This window comes from Natator depressus, chromosome 8 (assembly GCF_965152275.1).
Source record: "Natator depressus isolate rNatDep1 chromosome 8, rNatDep2.hap1, whole genome shotgun sequence".
Taxonomy (NCBI): Eukaryota; Metazoa; Chordata; order Testudines; family Cheloniidae; genus Natator; species Natator depressus.
Genome location: NC_134241.1, coordinates 3,658,134 through 3,677,715, shown reverse-complemented (window position 1 = coordinate 3,677,715; position 19,582 = coordinate 3,658,134). Strand labels below are relative to the sequence as shown.

Below are 19,582 nucleotides of genomic sequence, written 5' to 3'. Positions count from 1 at the left end.
TTATGTTTCAGTGGCAACCATAGAACCATCACTTGTGTCTTTGGGTAGACTTTCAGGCTTGGAAGCAATGGAGTTACTAATGGCAAAACCAACTCCCAGTTGTTTTGGCTCTGAGGAGGGATGACCTCACCAGAAGAACATGGACCCTGCAGGAATCTCTGTGAGTTGCCCTTCATCAGGGAGTCTAGTTTCACTGAGTGCAGGAGTGTCAATCTTATACTTGTCCAGTTCTCTTGCAACAAGTGCTGTGCCTCTCTCAGGTCAGCTGGTGGTAGGGTTGCTACATAAAGTCTTCACATTTCACAAAGCTAACTGGTGTTGTGAGCCTGTTATATGCAGATCTCCAACTGTGACTGCCAGAGTCACCACGCCTTTTGCTTCGCCACTTGCCCATCACTGTGAGACTTTCTTCCATCATCAGAACACACTCATGAGTGGGTGGGTGAGATTCTGTGGCCTGCGTTGTGCAGGAGGTCGGACTAGATGATCATAATGGTCCCTTCTGACCTTAGTATCTTTGAATCTATGAATTGTTTTAGTGTGATGGCTTATGTCGCTCCGTCCATGCTGTCTCACCTGTTCATCTGTGCTTCAGTGATCTGCATTCACAAGACGACTGGCAGGGGTTAGGGTGTCGTCTGTGCCTGCATCCACTTGCTACACCATTGTAGAGCGTAATGCTCTTGTCTGCCATAGAAACCATTGAGGTCTTCACTGTCAACTCAGTAGCTGGGGGGCATGGATTAGTGAGTGTCAGGGCATTTCCACGCACCAGCTGGCCTGTTCACACACTTCTGGGGCCCCATGCTGCTCTGAGATCCCTTGCAGAATTTGCTTGGGTGCACAAGGACACAATTAGTGGTTGGTACCACTCAGGAGGTACTGCAAGGGGCTTGCCTGGGGAGAGGCTATGTACCATCAGGGAGGACTTATGCACCCTCCTTTTTACTTAAATGAGGCTAGCTGGTGGCCAGTGATGATGGTAGTAGGACCACTACATTGATCACTGACACTAGACGTTACACACAGACTGTACGACTAACCATACTGTGGAACTAACTGACCATTAATTGCTCAGGTAGGTAGGCAGATTTTCCCTCAAAATCCCTGTTATTTGCCTTCTTATTACAAACACACACGGAATATTGACAGCCCATGTTTTGTGGCTACAGTAAAAATCCATTTATGGTGATGTTTCAGTAGAATTAAAGTTCCAGGTGGTCTCAGTGTGTCACAGTGGGCAAACTACAGTTCCAACCCTCTGCTTACAGTGAAGTTGTTCTGTAAAAAAAAAAATGAGAGAGAAGAGAAAAAGTCCACTATATGAGGATTGTACTGTATTCCTTTCATTTCATATTCCTTGAGCTTGTAGCAGCATGCCCTAGAAAAGGTCACAGCTTCCTGGGGGACATCTCCTATCCAGATTGGTGATGCGAAGGGGGCACTGCCCTAGCACATGTTAGAAAACTACCGTGTATCATATGTCACAGTTGGTTCATTTTTACTCACAAGAGGTCTAGGGCCTAGAACAGCAGGCAAGTACAAGGTCAGGACTGCCATGTTTTCGCAAAGCTACTTGTGTTGGGGAGTGGGAGCCAGGGGAGTTTTACACCACATCTACTAGCGCTGTGCCTATCTTCAGTTCGTGTACAGAGCCCCGCGGCATGAGAAATGCTAACGGTCCAATCTTACTGATGGAAAGGCTCCCATTGATTTCAAAGGCAGTTGGATCAAACCACAGATGCATCCACAGAAAGAAAGAAAGAGGTTCATGATTTAAAACAATATGGGCTAAATTTATCACTGGCGTTAAACTCTTAACTCCTGAGGAGTCACGCCCGGAATGAGTTTGGCCCAATATATTCATATTTTTAAAAAATTGTGTTTACTCTTTCCTTCACTCCATGATTGGCAGTGATTGTAATTCCCGATTCTAAGAACATAATGTATCAAATTTGTCTTTGAGGCGCCTAGTGCATTAGGGGCAAATTTGTGTGCTCGTCGTTTTGTTATTAAACTGCTGCACAGTGAGCACAGTGCACGTTCCTGCTAGTAATAGAATCTTTTCCCCTCAGAGAGAGCGAATTTCTGTCGGGTGGGAATTTCTCCCTTCTAATTAGCATGAGCATGGTAATCAATCAGACTAAAAAGTTGGAGAATTCAAGGGACGTGTTTGGAATTAATGTTGAAGTTAAGAGTATGAAACCTCAATATCAGCTGTTGGAGAAAAAAAGCAGAAAAACGCTTAAGAGAAAATGGATCATTTTATAATGCTTTGGTGGCAAAATGTTCCATAGCAGGGAATTGGGATGCATGAATGACAAATTTTGAACTATTTGCTACAGTATTAGTGGAAAGGAAGTTATTACCCTAGAGAGAAATTCTGCATAGGTTTTCTGTTGTAGTAACAATGTTGGAATTCGTAATCAGTTTTCCAGTATGTCAACTAATCCTTTTTACTGTAAAAACTTGCACTCAAATTGGGCGGCATATTTGATAGAAGTTATGGTTTTGCTATACAGTACATCACAGCGCTGTGATCTCACTAGGGATCCGTTTTTAAAAGACACACATTATGCCGAGAATAGCTCTAGTATGACGCAGTGTATTTCTGAACGGATTGTTCTTCAAGCACTGGGAGAGTGATTTATTTCAAAATGATTCTGGTGTTAATTTGGGAACTTTTTAATTGCTTTTGTCAATGGTAAGTTAATTGAAAAAGTAACTTGAAAGTACATTTGGTATTTTTCTTCTCTTTGCTTAAGGAATTTTTTCAAATTCCTTCCATTCTAACTCCCAAATATTCCCATTGACTTTAATGGGAATTGGATAAGACCCTAAACTGACCATTCAAATCAGTGGTATTCTTTGTTGAATTCAATGAGAACACAATCAGCTCCTAAAACAGCACACTGGGGATAGCCACCAAGGAAACATGGGTTTGATGAAAATCCGTTGGGAGTTCACCTCGATGTTTGGAGGAAGGAGATTTGGGCCGGTCTAGGTGGGGATCAGAGTCTGGTTTAGAGCAGCCTGAGTAAACCCAAATCACTTGAGGGACTGATGAGCTTTGGTTTAAGTGAAAAGCCAGGAGCTGCACAACCCAATTGTTTTGTATTGCAATCCACTACCTTAAACCACAAGACCAGCCTTTCTCTTCTTACAGTCTGCTGCCTGATTTTCTACACACTTCTGAACTTCTACAGCAAATGGGGCCAGGGTCTTACAAACAGCAGGAGTTCGCCACTGTAAAATGTTTCTGAGCTTTTTGTAAATGTAATTTTAATTGCACATACAGAATCACAGGGTGGGTTGATTTAAATCAAAGTGGTTTAAATCACCAATGTTAAATAATTGATTTTAATCTTGTTTTCCATTTGTTCTTTTTAGTCATTTTCCTAAAAAAAGGTTAATTTCCAATGGTTGGTAACTATTAAAACATGTTAATTTGCAACCAAATATAGCCTTTACACTAAATTTGATACATCTTTTTGCTAAGGATAGACCATATCTATACATATTTATTTAAGTAATTATGTATTCTTAATTATCAAATTTTGTACCATGTTAGAAAATGGTGACTAACCCATTTCCTGTTTACTCAATATTATTTTACTCAGGGTTAGTGTCAAGCTGCATTTGAACAGAAATTGGAATTCAATTAAATGTTCAAAAGAGCATTTTAAAATGGATTTTTAGTAGTTAAATAAAATTACCTTAAATGTGCTGGATATATAAGAAAAAGGAAAGTAAATGTATCAAAACTTAGGCACTTAGGAGCCAAAATCCCATTGACAGCTAGTGGGATTTAGGCTCCTAAGTGTCTAAACCACTTTTGAAAATGAGATATAGGCTCACAAATACCTAGAATTAGTAGGTCTCATCCTCCCCCATCTTGTTTTTATTCATAGATTGGAAGAGGAAAACACTTTTTCTTGCCTTTTTAACTTCCAGTCAGTTTTCTGCTTTGAATGAGAAGTAGTCAATGGGTTGCCATAAAACTAGACCAAAACAAGCATGATTGGTCCAAAAACCTGAAAAACCCACAAAAAAAAGCAAGGGGCTGGGTTTGCATCAGCTAAACTGAAACCAAAAGTAATTAAGGCAAAAGCATTTCTGCACAACAGAAACTGAAAATGCTTACATATGGAAAAGGCAGAAAATAATATTGGTACTTGTTAACTGCAGTACATGACATTGTGACATATTCATAAAGCTTGATCTGATAAGCATTGATCTGATAAGTTAAAGATGTTTTCCTCCTGATTCTGTATATAATTTTAAAAGCCTCACCCTTTAAATCATTGAGATTTGTGGAGGGCTCATTGATGCTGCATTCTTTATTTATTTAAATCATTTTAATAGATTGTAGTATGTTTAAGGGCCTTAACACAAGCTGTCATAGTTTCAAATTTAATTTTAAACAGGTTTACTTTTACAAAGAAAAATGTATTTAAGTTTTAAAAACCTGATTTAAATAAGAGTAATATACTTTTTTAAAAAATCATCAATTTTTCTCTACCTTTCAGTATTAGCAGTTTCCCTTTCACACAATACTCTTTGGTTAACTAGCAGCCACCTTAAGTCCATTGCATCATCCTAATAACTTCATAGCATATACAGCTTCAACAGTAGCCTGTATGGGTCATTTTTGGGTGGGTAGGTGGATAACTAACACAGCTGGTGCTCGCTCATTAATTCAGTTCTGAGCCTTCCTGTGTCTGATTGCCTCAGCTGCTGTCAACAGCTTATGGAGAAAAGCCTTCTGTGAGTCAGTTTCTGCCATTTGCATGTTAGTGTTGCAGTTATGGTTCATAAGAACGGCCATACTGGGTCAGACCAAAGGTCCATCTAGCCCAGTGTCCGGTCTTCCGACAGTGGCCAATGCCAGGTGCCCCAGAGGGAATGAACAGAAGAGGGAATCATCAAGTGATCCATCCCCTGTCGCCCATTCCCATCTTCTGGCAAACAGAGGCTAGGGACACCATCCTTGCCCATCCTGGCTAATAACCATTGATGTATGGTATTGTCTTACTCCGTTGATTTGGTGCTAGCATTCTGGACGTGTCATGTCTGAATCTCCCTCTTCCCCCAAACATGGAATATGTCTCTCCTCACAGTCAGGTTAAGTATTTTGGAAACCTTCTTGCCTTTCCCTGCTTTCGCCCACAGGGTGTCACCCTATCCTACACCACATTAATCACCATTAATTAGAAGTTCTACCTTTTTATCTGTGATACATCTGAATTGGAAACCCAAGGACAGTGAACAGAAGGGATATCTCTCTTTCTTCACAGTGTTCAGTCTGTCCTGGCATTTAAAACCACAGTGCATGTCCTGACTTTTCAAGGCTCAACGACTATTATTCGTTGTTTGTGGGAGCTTCTGATTAACCCAAAATATAACTGATAAAACGTGCACCACCCCTTATTCTAACATGCACCGAGCTATTCAACTGCACCACCTTTGTTTTAAGATCATACTACTTCAAAGGTGCTTTATATGATATTGTCAGTTCAGATGGCACCTGCCAGAGTCTTTAGCTACTATACTGCGCTCGCTTGACGTGCATTTGCAATTCCCAGTGCACGTGTCTGCAAGTTGAGGATTTGCACATGCTCATAATTATAAACTCACAATTCTGATGTGTGGTTATTCACCTTTCTTGAATATGTACACTTTTGAAGATTTGGGTCCAAACCATATGTCCCTATCTGCTTATGGAGGTTGGAAATGATGGGCTGTTTGACTTGTCTCTGATGGGCAGAGAGATACAACAGCCTTAGAAATACCATAGGTTAGGTTAGATTAAGTTGAATCACAGTAAAGCAAAGTAGATAGTGGAACTGTTCCTAATCACAGGGTCCAATCTGTCTCCACATTTGAAACCATTAAAGAAATAATTGGTTGCCATTGCTTCAGTTGTCTTCAAAAATTTCAGTATATGGTAATTTATTGCAAAGCATCCTGCAGTTCATCTGTGATGAACACTGTATATGTGCATTTTGTATTAGTTAAAACAAAGCAGCTGGATATGACACTGCTCTAGCATTTAAAGGAGTCAGTTGTTTTTTATTTGACTTTGTCGTTGAGTCTTGTTTTCTTTAATTAGCACTTGAAAAGCTACTCTAGTCTGGGCATTGGATGTAGGTATGCAGGCCAAAACAAAGCTGAGTGGCCAGAACTCAGCTGTACTCAAAAGAAAAAGACCATATGTACGCGGATCCACAAGACCAGTCTGACTATGATATTCGTGCTGGCTTAGCTCCTCTCTAAACTGCACCTGGTCACCAAAGACAAGTCCAGAACTGGCTAGCTCTGAAAATAAGGTGCCACCTAGATCAATCAAAGAGGAAGAAGCAATCACAGAGACTTCTGCTTATTTTGGAAATGCTTGTGTTTTAGGCCCCTCAATTTAAACATCTGTAATTTAACAGGAACTGGGACACTGGGTGCTGCTTAAGCCCTCTTGATCCCAAGGCTGAAATCCCACTGCAGATAGGTAGCCAGATACTTGCACTGCGTTTGATTCTGCAATTACGTGAGGGTAATGGGGGCAGGCAGTTAGAGCAAGAAGAGGATTAGATACCATGTAGAGCAGCTGATTTTGGAGGCTTTAAATCTAAAATCTTAGATACAGGGGGAGCACAGGAATCCTCCAATGAAAAACCTGTTCTGCATTAACTTATTTGTAAACTTTGGTTTTATTGAGCTGTATAATAACTGTACATATCCGCAAGCAATGCAAAACAACAGCGATCGATAATACAAGCAATGATAATCAGATGTTACAGCAGTCTGACATGAACACAGCTCTCCAAAGATAATTCTGTCCCACAAGACATTACCCAACTTAACTTCAGCTCATTCCCGTGAAAAACTAAAGTCGCTTTCCCATGCAGAGGAAAACCTCGCAGACAGTTTTGCTCTTGAAAGCTGACCAAGAGGAGCAGACAATGGTGAAAGGCAGCCCGCCCCCTTTTCAGGAAGGGCTTGTAGGAGGTCAACACTGTCTGAAAAGTGGATGAGGCTGGCTGAGGAGGGGCATGGACAAGGCAGACATGCATGTGTGGAAACCCCGGGACAGCAGTGGAAGCACAGAGGAGGCTTGCTTAATTAATTAATTAATTAATTTGCAAAATTCTTTTGGATGCTTGCATGAAGAGCTTCATGTAATAATAATACCTACTGCCTCTATAGCACTTTTCATTAATAGATTCCGAAGCACTTTACAAAAGCAGTATGTATCATTATCCCCAGTCTACAGATGGGGAAACTGAGGTACAAAGATATGCCCAAATTACCCAGCATTCCAGTGGCAGGCTGGGAATAGAACCTGGGTCCCCTGAGCCCCAATCCTGTGCTCTCTCCAGTGCAGTGTTGTAATTGCTGCTTTGATTTTATATTTGGAAAAACCGTTCGGGGAAATAATCCGTAAAATTCTAAGATTTAAAGTCAATATAAAGCCATGGGAGGAATGCTAGACTCCTAGACGTGGAAGGGACCTCGAGAGGTCATCTAGTCCAGTTCCCTGCACTCGTGGCAGGACAGATCGTCCTATGGCTTAGTCAGAAGACCTGGGTTCTGTTTCTGGCTCTACCCACAGGGGAAGTCACCTGCCTTCCCTGTACCTCATCTGTAGAATAGGAACAGTAGTAGCAATAAGAGAAATAGGGGGGTTCTGAGGATTAGTTCATTCATAAGTGCTTTGAGATCCACAAAGGGAAGATACTATAGAAGAAAAACGTTGTCTTTATTTATTTTCTTAAGGCAAGATTGTACAAAGGCATCCAGCTCCCCTTGGAAGTTGACGTTTGTTGGGCACCCAAGTCCTGTTGGAAAATATCCCCCTTATTGTGAAAATAGCTGTCGGGGTGAGAGTGGCTAAAGCAACTTCCAGATGTCTACTGCAGAAAAATACCTGTCTTTGATGAGTGTCCGGTGGATAGGAAGTTCCATTGACTAAATCCCTCAGCTACAAAAGATAATTTTAAAAACAAAGTATAAAAAAATGCATAGCCTTAAAAAAACCAAAACACTTGAGACTTTAACTAGAAATTCAGCCCTCGCTTTCCATACAAGGCCCACAAGGAACTTAGCTTTCAGATAGCAGCAATATAGAGCCTTTCCCCTACACTAACACCATCGTTTTGTAATTGGTTGTTAAACTGAGCTCCTTTCAAGCTAATAAAAGCCCTTTCTCATTCAGCAACATTGAATTGACATTTTTGTAATGCAGGATTTTACCATCACAGTCCCACTTTACTACGGAGCAGTCAGCAGCAGCAAATAGGGTTTTATGCCTGCCCATTAGAAGGCAGCGTAGAAAAAGAAAGGTGGTTTAGATGACAACATTGATGTGAAAGTTTTCACTGTACCCTACTGAAGAACTGAACAATTTAAAGCGGGTGGTGTTGAAAAGATCTCAGACCTCGTTTTTGCCAAGGGTCAGCATGGTGAAGTGAGATTTTAATACAAAGCCATTGCTCTAGGCAGCTCTTGTACCAGTGCCAGCAGCATAGCGTCATTCATACTAAAAATTAGGAAATATTATGAGAACAAAAAAAAAAACCCAAAACTATAACTGAAACTGCCCACGCAGTTTCTTTTTCCTGCTGCTTTCCAGATAGCTGTATACATTTATGTCTGTATTTATTGCTTGTAAATTTGTTTCTCCTATCGTAGACCTCAGTTCAGCAAAGAAACCATCTACAGGACAGCTCTTAAATATGTGCTTAACTTCAAGCACATACTTAAGTCCCATTGACTTCAGTGTCAGTTAAGCACCTGCTTAAGTGCTACCCTATATCAAGATGCTTTCTTGAACTGAGGTCAGATAGGTGTAGCTAATACATTTATTGACTTTAATGGGCCTGGAAGCTCTGATCCAGCAAAGCACTTCTACAAGTGTTTAGCTTTAAGCATACAAGTATTCCCTTTGAGGTCAGTTATACTATATCTGTGCTTCAGTAATTTAGTTGATCAGGACCTTGCACTCCTGGCTCATTACAAAACTTGACATAAGACACAATTGCAATACGTTTACAGATCAGGCACTCCAGGGTTACATCTGAAAATCTCAAAAGAAAACATATACATGATCATCACTGCCAGCCAATCTAGCACCCATCTAGGGTGACCACCTTTTCAAAATGCAAAAACAGGACACATGGTCATCCCCGACCCACCCACCAGGAAGAGGCTGGTGCCGCCCCTGAGCCTTGGGCAGGTGCGGAGCGGCGCCTCAGGGAATCCAGAACAAATGCTTTCCTGGAGTCATTCAGACTGGGACTGGGACTTGAAATGTATGTTTCAGGACTGTCCTGCCTAGTTAGGGATGGGTGGTCACCCGTCATATCATCAGCAGTGATTCACTGTCACTCAGTGTTGCATTATTTGTATCCCCCAAGGGACAGGAAGGCAGGCTGGGCAAATAAGGATATATATATTTGTTACAGACATAACTTTCAATAGAGAAGTCAAGGTCTTTTTCATCCTGGCCAGCTTGCTACTGAGCAAGGGTCCATGAATTTTTATAGGTTTGGTTCAATATATGTTCAGTGTAGTGGAGTATGGATTTTAAGTGTCTTTTAAACCATGATTAACATGCTTATTAAAAACAAGTCACGCTAGCCAGTCTTTCACAAAAAAACATTTAACTATATTTTATATGTATTTTGGAATCTTTATATGATTGTCACAGTTGTTTAATTCTTTTCTAATGGAACATAAACTTGACTTTATTTTAATTTAGTTATTGCCTGCCAGGACTTTCCTTTTTTATTTGAAACTGAAATGATGACATTTGCATTTTTAGCCGTAACTCATGACTTCATCATGAGAAAGAGCCAGCCTTAATCAGGAATGATACTGTTAGAATCAGATGGTTCAGGATGGTAACACTTTAGTGTTAAACATTAACGGCTGGGTCCAAAGGCCAATGACTTTAACAGGTGTCTTTCCATTGTTGACTATGGATTTGGATCAGATCCTAGAACACAGGGGGTATGTCTACACTGCAGTGTAAGCCCAGGGTTCAAATTCAGCCTCAAGCCTAACCCACCTTCTGCCTACACACAAATCAGTAACCCAGGACTTGGACCCAGTGTCCCAGGACCCTACTGCGGATGGATGGTCCGAGCCTGAGTCAAACCAGGACCCAGGGCTCAAGCCCTTTTGCTTAGCAGTGTAGATTCAGCCCCACTGGACTCCTCCTCTGGCAAAAATCCCAAAAGTATCCCACAATCCCATGGGCCAACTTTCTTAACAGTCAGGTTTGGTGGACAGTCAGGTTTTCCCACACTGCACCACAAACAAAGGGCTAGAGCAGCCACATTTTGGGACAGTGTGAAGAAGTCTGGGGCCCGCAGAAAGCAGTGTAGAGACTGGAGCCCCAGGTTGGGACTCAGCCCAACAAGTCCTAACCTGGAGTAACACATGAGTGTAAACGCTCTAGCTGTAAGTCAGCAAACCCAGGGTCTGCTCACTTGAGTGCTACTAACCCAGGGTTTACATTGCAGTTTAGACATACCCATGGTGTCTGATGTGCAGGGGTTTTGAGTTGGGGGGTGCTGGGAGCAAGGAGAGTGGGAGATGCAGAGAGGAAGAATACTGAATCGGGGCTGCGGTGAAAGTATCAAAGCATGGTGATGAGTGCCGCATGGTGGGAACTCGGGTGAAAAGGGCCAAGAGAGAGAAACATAGCAGCGAGAGATAAACGGAGACAAGAGGACAGAAACAGAAGAAAAGAAAACGCATCTCATGAGTGTGAGTGTCACTGTCAATGCCTGAAGAATAACCATGTCAGGCACTAGACAAAAAGAAAAGGAGGACTTGTGGCACCTTAGAGACTAACAAATTTATTTGAGCATAAGCTTTCGTGAGCTAGAGCCCACTTCATCGGAGCATCTGATGAAGTGAGCTGTAGCTCACGAAAGCTTATGCTCAGATAAATTTGTTAGTCTCTAAGGTGCCACAAGTCCTCCTTTTCTTTTTGCGGTTACAGACTAACACGGCTGCTACTCTGAAACCAGGCACTAGACAGTAGAGTTCGGGATTGTGTCTCGCTGGAGATGGCTGACCATGACTAGAAAGCTCATGGAAGATACCAGCTTGCATGACCTGCAGATTTTGCAAATGAAAACAAGAGGCTGCACTGTGAAACCCCGGAGAGCATGTAACCTCACTGAAATACCTATTTCAGGCATGTTTTTGTAGAGCTTTTTTAGCATTACAAAGGGCAGTTCTCTCTCAAGGCTAGGTCCGTAGATTCTCAGAGTGGGTCATCGTCTGTCTGTAGCTCCCCCCCACCCTCTCCCGACTGCTCAGATGACAGGTTCTGAGGCTGGCGGAGAAAGGTCCAAGCAGGAAGCCAGGGCTGTGTTCCTCTTGCTCTGTGTCCCTGCCAGAGGTTGCAGAAGGAGAAGTTTGTGCTTCGTGCTCTGCAGCTGCCTCATCCGCCGGGTCCGAAAGGTTTCGTTTTGGCCGCCTTACCCCAACTGAGCGGCCGGTTCCCCACCTGTGGGGAGTCTGACAACCAGGCTGCAAATGTCTCAAAGGACAGCAGGAAAATGAAGAGGGCCCTTGCTTACATCAATGGGCAGCAGCCCAGCACAGGGAACCCATAAAGAGGACTGGCTGAATCTGCCACAGGCAGAGCAAGAAGTGGCTGGTGAGACCCGACCGTACACCTTCCTGCAGCCTAAGTCTCAGAACTACCCCCCTTCCCTTGTTGGGGATTTTCAGGGGAGAAACCACAAATTCTCCCAGTTTTGAACACAGCAGATTCTGCAGACAGCCGTAGTAATTCCTACTCACTCAGAATAGCAGAGCATGCCACTATCGAAATTTTATCTGAATTCTTCAGTGCAAACCTAATCATATTTCACTCATTTTCCTTTATACTTCTGCTTAAGATAAATGTACTCCCTTCTGCATCAACAGCAACTCAGAATTCATAAGCCAGCATTTTTCACCTGGGACAAGGAATGTAGCAACTTTCACTTTATTACCCATCTCTCATTCCCCTCCCTTCAAACAATCAATACAGTTCTCAGCATATGGCTCTTTTCAAAGATTGTGTACAGTTTCCATTTCAGAATGATATGCTAGCATTCATTTTCACTGCCCTGACCCGGCTTTGTTCTGAAGAAATCTTATCCTGGTAGAGAGTCTCTTTCTCCATTCCACTGCAAAATCCAGCAGCTAAGTGAAACCCTCTCATTGCCACCTCAGTGAAATACAGGAACACCTGGCAAATGGCAGGCTTGGTTTATGCTGTTCCAGACAGCATTGCTGGGACATTTGCATGATTGTACTATATGTTTGATATTATCCCTCTAAAATCATATCTCCTTCTGCACCTTGCACTAATAATTCATACAAATCAGTTTGGGTTTTGCATGATCCCTTCTTCTTTAGTAGCAATCCCCTTTCTTGGGCTGTCAGATGAATACACAATCCATAGCTGGAGAGGAAGATGTTTGGGAGTTGTGGGAGAAGGGGGAAATGTACAGCAGTGTTCTATTTTATGCAGCTTAATTGAAGGACACTATTCAGCTCAAAGTAAATTTTGCCTGCTTGGATTGTCTGTCTTGTCTAGTCGCTCAGTCCTGGAGGAGTTGCAGAGAGAAGCACCCCATCCCAAGAGACCCAAAGATGCCATGGGGGACTCCAGGGGGACCCAGGGCAATTTATATATTTAAAGACCAGTATAGTTCTTTCACCCTTCCTGATCCCCAAATTCCTGAGGCCAGCCTCACCTGTAACCCTCATGCCCCTCAGCTTCAATGTCTGTCATCGCCTCTCTCCCCAGAGCACAAATGCCACCACCCTCCTCGTTCTTGTCCCTGGCTGTTCTCTCCCAGCCCTCCTCTTACACCGAGCAGTAGATGGCATCCCTGCACAGAGCTACTGTAGGCTCTGTTCCATTCTGCTCCTAGCCTGAAAGCCCAGGGAATGCCACCATCCCTTTGCTGTTACTGTCTTGCGTAGGGAAAAACAACAACATGAGATGGAGGTGAGATCAATTGGGAAACTCATTCCCAATGCGAGCACTCATCTGGATACAGAAAGAAACCTTCCCTTCCATTGGAGTCGCCCCACTGACGGACACACACACGACACAAGATCTTAAATTAAACATCACACACACACACATACACACACACAATCACTTAGGAACTGGTTAGACACCAGATCTTAAATTAAACATCTGGAGACAGATCCTCTGCTAGTGTAACTTGTCATAGCCTGTTGACTTCAATGGAGCTAGAACAGTTTATACCAGCTGAGGATCTGGGGAACAGTCTTAAGGGACTACGTAGCCTTCAGAACTTTGCTTCAGGAAAGTAAACCTACTTGCCTTGCACTTTGCAAACTTGAGAATTGTTCTGAATGTTCAAAATGGCATTTTGCATTTAAATGTGGTATTTGATTATACATTTATATTGACAACCTCCTCTCACACATCTTTTTTTCAAGTAATTACAGCTTAAATGAGCCTAAAAACCCTGTCTTAATAAAAGATCTGACTTTATCTCCCAAGCTAAGATGAAATGTTTTTAACTTGGGCCATTTCTGCTGTGTTCTGATGTATCTGTATACCTGTCTCATTGTATAAAAGCCATAAGAAAAACTCATACAGAATTTTGACATATATTTTGTTTGCTATTATAGTTTGTCAGACATTTCATTACATTTTGGAAACACACAACTAAACAATTTCTAAAGGAAATAGACTATTTGCAGTCATCTGCTGGAGGCCTGTAGCCAATAATTCATACCATTTGTCAAAAAGATTTTTCACATCTAAGCACAAGGAGCTTTGGGGACGGTGTGCAGCTATCATGTGAGTAGGCCTAGAGCCTGGGAGCGCATTACAATGCTATGCTGGAGAGAAGATGAGGACTGATAGCTATGAAGATCAAATCTGAATGGGGAGAGGGTGGAATGTGCATTACTTCAGTAGTTTAATGCCTGATCAGTGGGATTTTGAGATGGGTAGTGGAAAAGGCAGGAGCCTCTGACAGATCAAATAACAAATCTGAATACATTGAAATAGAGGTTCAAATTATTTGCATTTTTCTCTATGGAAGGAATTTGATTTACCTTGTTATCCCTTGCAATGCCCAGGGCTGGGTTTGCAAAAACAGAGGTGAGATCCACCTGCAAAAAATTGCCTCTCCCAACTCAGTGCCACTCTGGGCTGTATGTCACGCTGCTGGTCCCAGCCCGGTGGAAGAACCGAAAGGATGCCACCATCCCTCTGCTGTGCCTCATCTGAGGGAGGAGGCAGAACCAGCACCAGATAGCGGTGGGATCAATGGAGAACAGGCAAGCGTCTTCACCTGGCAACACTTCCCAGCAGCCAGAAGCTCTTCTTTCTAGCAGTAGAGCAACCCCGGAATTCCCTACCATCCCCACCTTTTATCTACCCCAGGAAACTGCCAGTTCCCAATTGGCTTAAATACCTGGGCACTAACCAATGGTCAGATATTGCAAACTTTCTAGGTCTCCTAAGTTAAGATTTTCAAAGCCACTTAGGAGATTTGGACAGCAATTTCCATTGCTTTTAAAAAGGAATTAATCATTCAAATCTCTCAGGCAACTTTGTAAATCTCATCCATACGCTTTATCTCAGCAACCAAAGCAGCTACTTGCTAACCTGAGTATTGTTCTGAATATTGAAAATGACATTCAGCATTTGTATATTTTCTTAGTTGATACACTTATCTTTGCAATTCGAACTCCCGCACCCACACATACTTTTTTCAGGTAATTACATCTTAAACTAAACTAGAACACCTCTCTGAACAAATGACATGACTTCCAAAAGGTAAAGGTGAAATATTGTTAATGTAAGCCTGTTCTGCTTTCTTCTGATGCATCTGTGTTCCTGTCTACAATATAAAAGGTATGAGAAAAACTCATACAAAATTTGACACTGATAAAGTACTTTCCATAACTTTTTAAATAGCTTTCTTTCTCACTATTGTTTATAGTTTCAGGGAAGAACCAAAGAATTGCATTGCCTTTGCTGAACCATATATAAAATAAGAGAGAGGTCAAGTTACACAGTGCACTTAATTACAATGCTGTGACAGAAGTAACATAAGCGCATAACTACAACTACTGCAATTTGAAATTGGTTTTTATAAAGTTAAACCTCATTTTTACTAGTCTGATAACGGGAGAATTAATGTCTTTTTGTTCTGTATGTTGACTCATCATGAGTGGAAAGGTAATATCAATATATGGACATGTTACAGTGAGCAGTTTCATGTTAACATAGAATGTCACCTTATCATCTCTCTGTCTCTGAGCAGAGATGACTAGCCTAAAAGGGCATCTTTCATCTGTGTAAATGGTTTACCAGGGGGCATTGCAGATTGCATGGAATAGAATTTTCTCGCAGAAATGGAGCTGAAAGGATAATACAAGTTATTGCATTATGCAATGCCTCCCAGTGTTTTACATGTTCTTCTGCACAGGAAAAACCTACAACAATAACTTCGCTTCAGTTTTTGACAGCCTCACTCGGGTATTTAAAAATCATAGCTAATCGGGTTTTTTGTGTGTGCGTGTGTGTGTCTTTCAGGATGGAATGGGGAACCTGAGAATCACAGAGGAAGGTCTGAAGCTAGAAGGAGATTCAGAATTCTTGAAACCTCTCTACGCCAAAGAAATCCGGTCCAGACCAGTAAGTTATCCAGAAAAGAGAAAGAATGATCACATTTCTGTACTCTAAACACTAGAAAATATGTCAGTAACAATGGCACCCAGCCAATTCACACCTATAAATTAGCTTGGCTATACTATGCAAGGCTAATTTGGGGAATGAGCCAGTAGAGTGTCTGTTGTGTAGTTACATGCATTTTTGCATGAGGAGAAGGCAGTGTTGTTTGAAGAGCAGATAAAATGCTTCCAGGACATCTAAGATTTCAGACAGGCTTTTCCCCTCCTTTTGATGTAGGACACATATTAATAAGAAGTCCTCCTTGCAGAGTTCCTCACTTTTCATGGGTAGAGAGACGGCAGATAGTTGTGAAATCCACTCTGCAGTTTACTAGTTATCATCAATACTGCCTGAGACCACAGATGTGTGATCAGTACATGTGGGTCTGATTCAGCCACATTTAATCACCTTAAACTCTTTCTTACCATGGGCTCAATTCTACAAGGTGCTGAGGACTCAGCAATTTTTGTAATTACATGCAGCTAAAACTAACAGCAAACGTGGGAAAATTACTAAAAGTCTAAATCACGAGGAACCCAAGTGTGATTAAAATAGCATCTTTATGGTAAAATTTAATTTACTGTCAGCTCTTACTGACCATCCTCATGCAACTTTGTTTAGCATAAGCAGCTTTGAAAGACTGAATAGGTTATATGCAGCTTCTGTTTCCTATTGATACTTCATGGAAGGCATCATACATGCTGTTTCCTGTTCAGAAATGTTAATTTGAATTGGATAGCAACTTCTCACTTGATGACAGTGGCAGATAGCTAATTAAATATTAACATCACTTTAGCTCTACATTTCAGTGGTCTTGTAGCAACTGGAACTTTTCGGAGTAATCAGTGCAACATCCAATACAATATTCGATTTAATTACTGAAGGTTGTAACCCCTTTAAAATGGCTGTTGTTTGATTTGTGCAATCATTCTAGTTTAGGAAGAGAAGCGAATGAAAAAATATTGATGTCTATAAATGTTTCCATGTGGAATTTAAAGGAGGGCCTTAGAACCCTATACATGTAATTTCATTCACTTAGCATGGAGTACATGAAATGCATCATATAAATACATTTATTTTGTTAGATTTTGGAAACAATATTTGATTTTTTAAGAGAACAAAGAGCAAGTTGCATTTATTGCTTCTGGGAAGTTTATTCTTTAGTCCTCATCATCTTAATCTACATATCAGTATGGTAGAGGGACAAAAGATATCTTCTCATGCTAGTTGAGGCTATGACACCAGACTGCATGCTATGATTGGTGGTTTTATGAAGGCCAAACAGGAGGTAATAGAAATCCTGTGTGAATGTTACTTCCATAGAGGACTTTTCCCTCCTTCCAGTATATCGCTGTTGTTCTGAGAAGACTTTAGCTGTGAGTCCAAAGGGCCTGATCAAAAACCCAGTGACGTCAATGAGCGTCTTTCCACTGACGTCAGTGAGCGGTGGATCAGCCTCACAATCTGTATGGAACTTTACCACATGAACAGATCCACTGACTTCCCATTGGAGTTGTGTGGGGGTGTAGCCAGCGCAAAATTTATCCAGCTCTTTCCAACTGTCAGACCACATTCAGACCTAGTGGTCAGCAGGTGCAACTCTGGTGTCAGTGAAATTGTGCTTTCTTATGCCAGGTCTGAATTTGATTCACCATATCCAAGTGAGACGCTGCTGCATAAGGTGATCCTTTTGGAATATATGCAAGAACTTCTAAATTACCAGAACTGTAATCTTGCATATACTGGCAGTAGCTTGTTTCTGATCTAACCAGAGCATTCTTGCAGAATGAAATGTATTACTAATTATTGAGCTTGAGGAATATAGTAAAAACTAAGTGCTAAACTCAGTTCTCAGTTGCATCTCTGAAAATCAATAATAACTCCATTACCATTGAGTTACTTAGGATTTTTGCTAGTGCAAAATGTGGTTTTAAAAATGCACAGTGTAAGAGACAAGAACTTTAAATACTGGTGAATAATAAAACATGCCAGGACTATGTTAACGTATAATATTTTCATGTGTTTTAGTAAACAACCGAAGAGTGCAGTCTGCTAGCTTAGCTAATGGTTTTATTTATTGCTCATCTGACTTGCAAACGATGGTTATTTATCGTAGATGAAGTACAGCAAAAGATAATGATATTTCAGTGTAATTTCATCTAGTAGCATAGTTACAAAATCAGCCCAGTGTTATCTGTGTGTAGTAGAGGTCGGGGGATCAGCCTCGTGGTGAGGGTAGTTGCGCTCCCATGATCTCAGTGAAGGTGTGCCAGTTCTCCATTTGACCACATGGGTGAATCATAGAGTGCTCCCTATCTTTACGAATCTCTCTCTCTCTGTGGATAGAACGGGGTAATCCCTGTGGAAATTTCTTAGGGATGCATCTCGATAACTGGTGGTAGCCTCAAAAAGAACAGGAGGACTTGTGGTACCTTAGAGACTAACCAATTTATTTGAGCATAAGCTTTCGTGAGCTACAGCTCACTTCGTCGGATGCATACTGTGGAAAATACAGAAGATGTTTGTTTTTATACACAGAAATCATGAAAAAATGGGTGTTCATCACTACAAAAGGTTTTCTCTCCCCCCACCCCACTCTCCTGCTGGTAATAGCTTATGTAAAGTGATCACTCTCCTTACAATGTGTATGATAATCAAGGTGGGCCATTTCCAGCACAAATCCAGGGTTTAACAAGAGCGTCTGAGGAAGGGGGGTTAGGAAAACAAGGGGAAATAGGTTACCTTGCATAATGACTTAGCCACTCCCAGTCTCTATTCAAGCCTAAGTTAATTGTATCCAATTTGCAAATGAATTCCAATTCAGCAGTCTTTCGCTGGAGTCTGGATTTGAAGTTTTTCTGTTGTAATATCGCAACTTTCATGTCTGTAATCGCGTGACCAGAGAGATTGAAGTGTTCTCCGACTGGTATATGAATGTTATAATTCTTGACATCTGATTTGTGTCCATTTATTCTTTTACATAGAGACTGTCCAGTTTGACCAATGTACATGGCAGAGGGGCATTGCTGGCACATGATGCATATATCACATTGGTGGATGTGCAGGTGAACGAGCCTCTGATAGTGTGGCTGATGTGATTAGGCCTTGTGATGGTGTCCCCTGAATAGATATGTGGGCACAGTTGGCAACGGGCTTTGTTGCAAGGATAGGTTCCTGGGTTAGTGGTTCTGTTGTGTGGTATGTGGTTTCTGGTGAGTATTTGCTTCAGGTTGGGGGGCTGTCTGTAGGCAAGGAGTGGCCTGTCTCCCAAGATTTGTGAGAGCGTTGGGTCATCCTTCAGGATAGGTTGTAGATCCTTAATAATGCGTTGGAGGGTTTTAGTTGGGGGCTGAAGGTGACGGCTAGTGGCATTCTGTTATTTTCTTTATTAGGCTGTCCTGTAGTAGATGACTTCTGGGAACTCTTCTGGCTCTATCAATCTGTTTCTTCACTTCTGCAGGTGGGTATTGTAGTTGTAAGAATGCTTGATAGAGATCTTGTAGGTGTTTGTCTCTGTCTGAGGGGTTGGAGCAAATGCGGTTGTATCGCAGAGCTTGGCTGTAGACGATGGATCATGTGGTGTGGTCAGGGTGAAAGCTGGAGGCATGTAGGTAGGAATAGCGGTCAGTAGGTTTCCGGTATAGGGTGGTGTTTATGTGACCATCGTTTATTAGCACTGTAGTGTCCAGGAAGTGGATCTCTTGTGTGGACTGGACCAGGCTGAGGTTGATGGTGGGATGGAAATTGTTGAAATCATGGTGGAATTCCTCAAGAGCTTCTTTTCCATGGGTCCAGATGATGATGATGTCATCAATATAGCGCAAGTAGAGTAGGGGCGTTAGGGGA

General features: G+C 41.8%; 1 protein-coding gene across 4 annotated transcripts in view; it reads left to right on the top strand.

Annotated features, from left to right (window-relative positions):
* The window catches only part of SGCD (sarcoglycan delta), a 499,695-nt gene that overhangs the window by 376,328 nt on the left and 103,785 nt on the right, over positions 1-19,582 (top strand). For all 4 annotated transcript variants that reach the window (XM_074960242.1, XM_074960241.1, XM_074960240.1 and 1 more), the window contains one exon: positions 15,599-15,700. In XM_074960242.1, the coding sequence (XP_074816343.1) occupies positions 15,599-15,700 (102 nt within the window). The remainder of the gene's footprint in view (positions 1-15,598; positions 15,701-19,582) is intronic.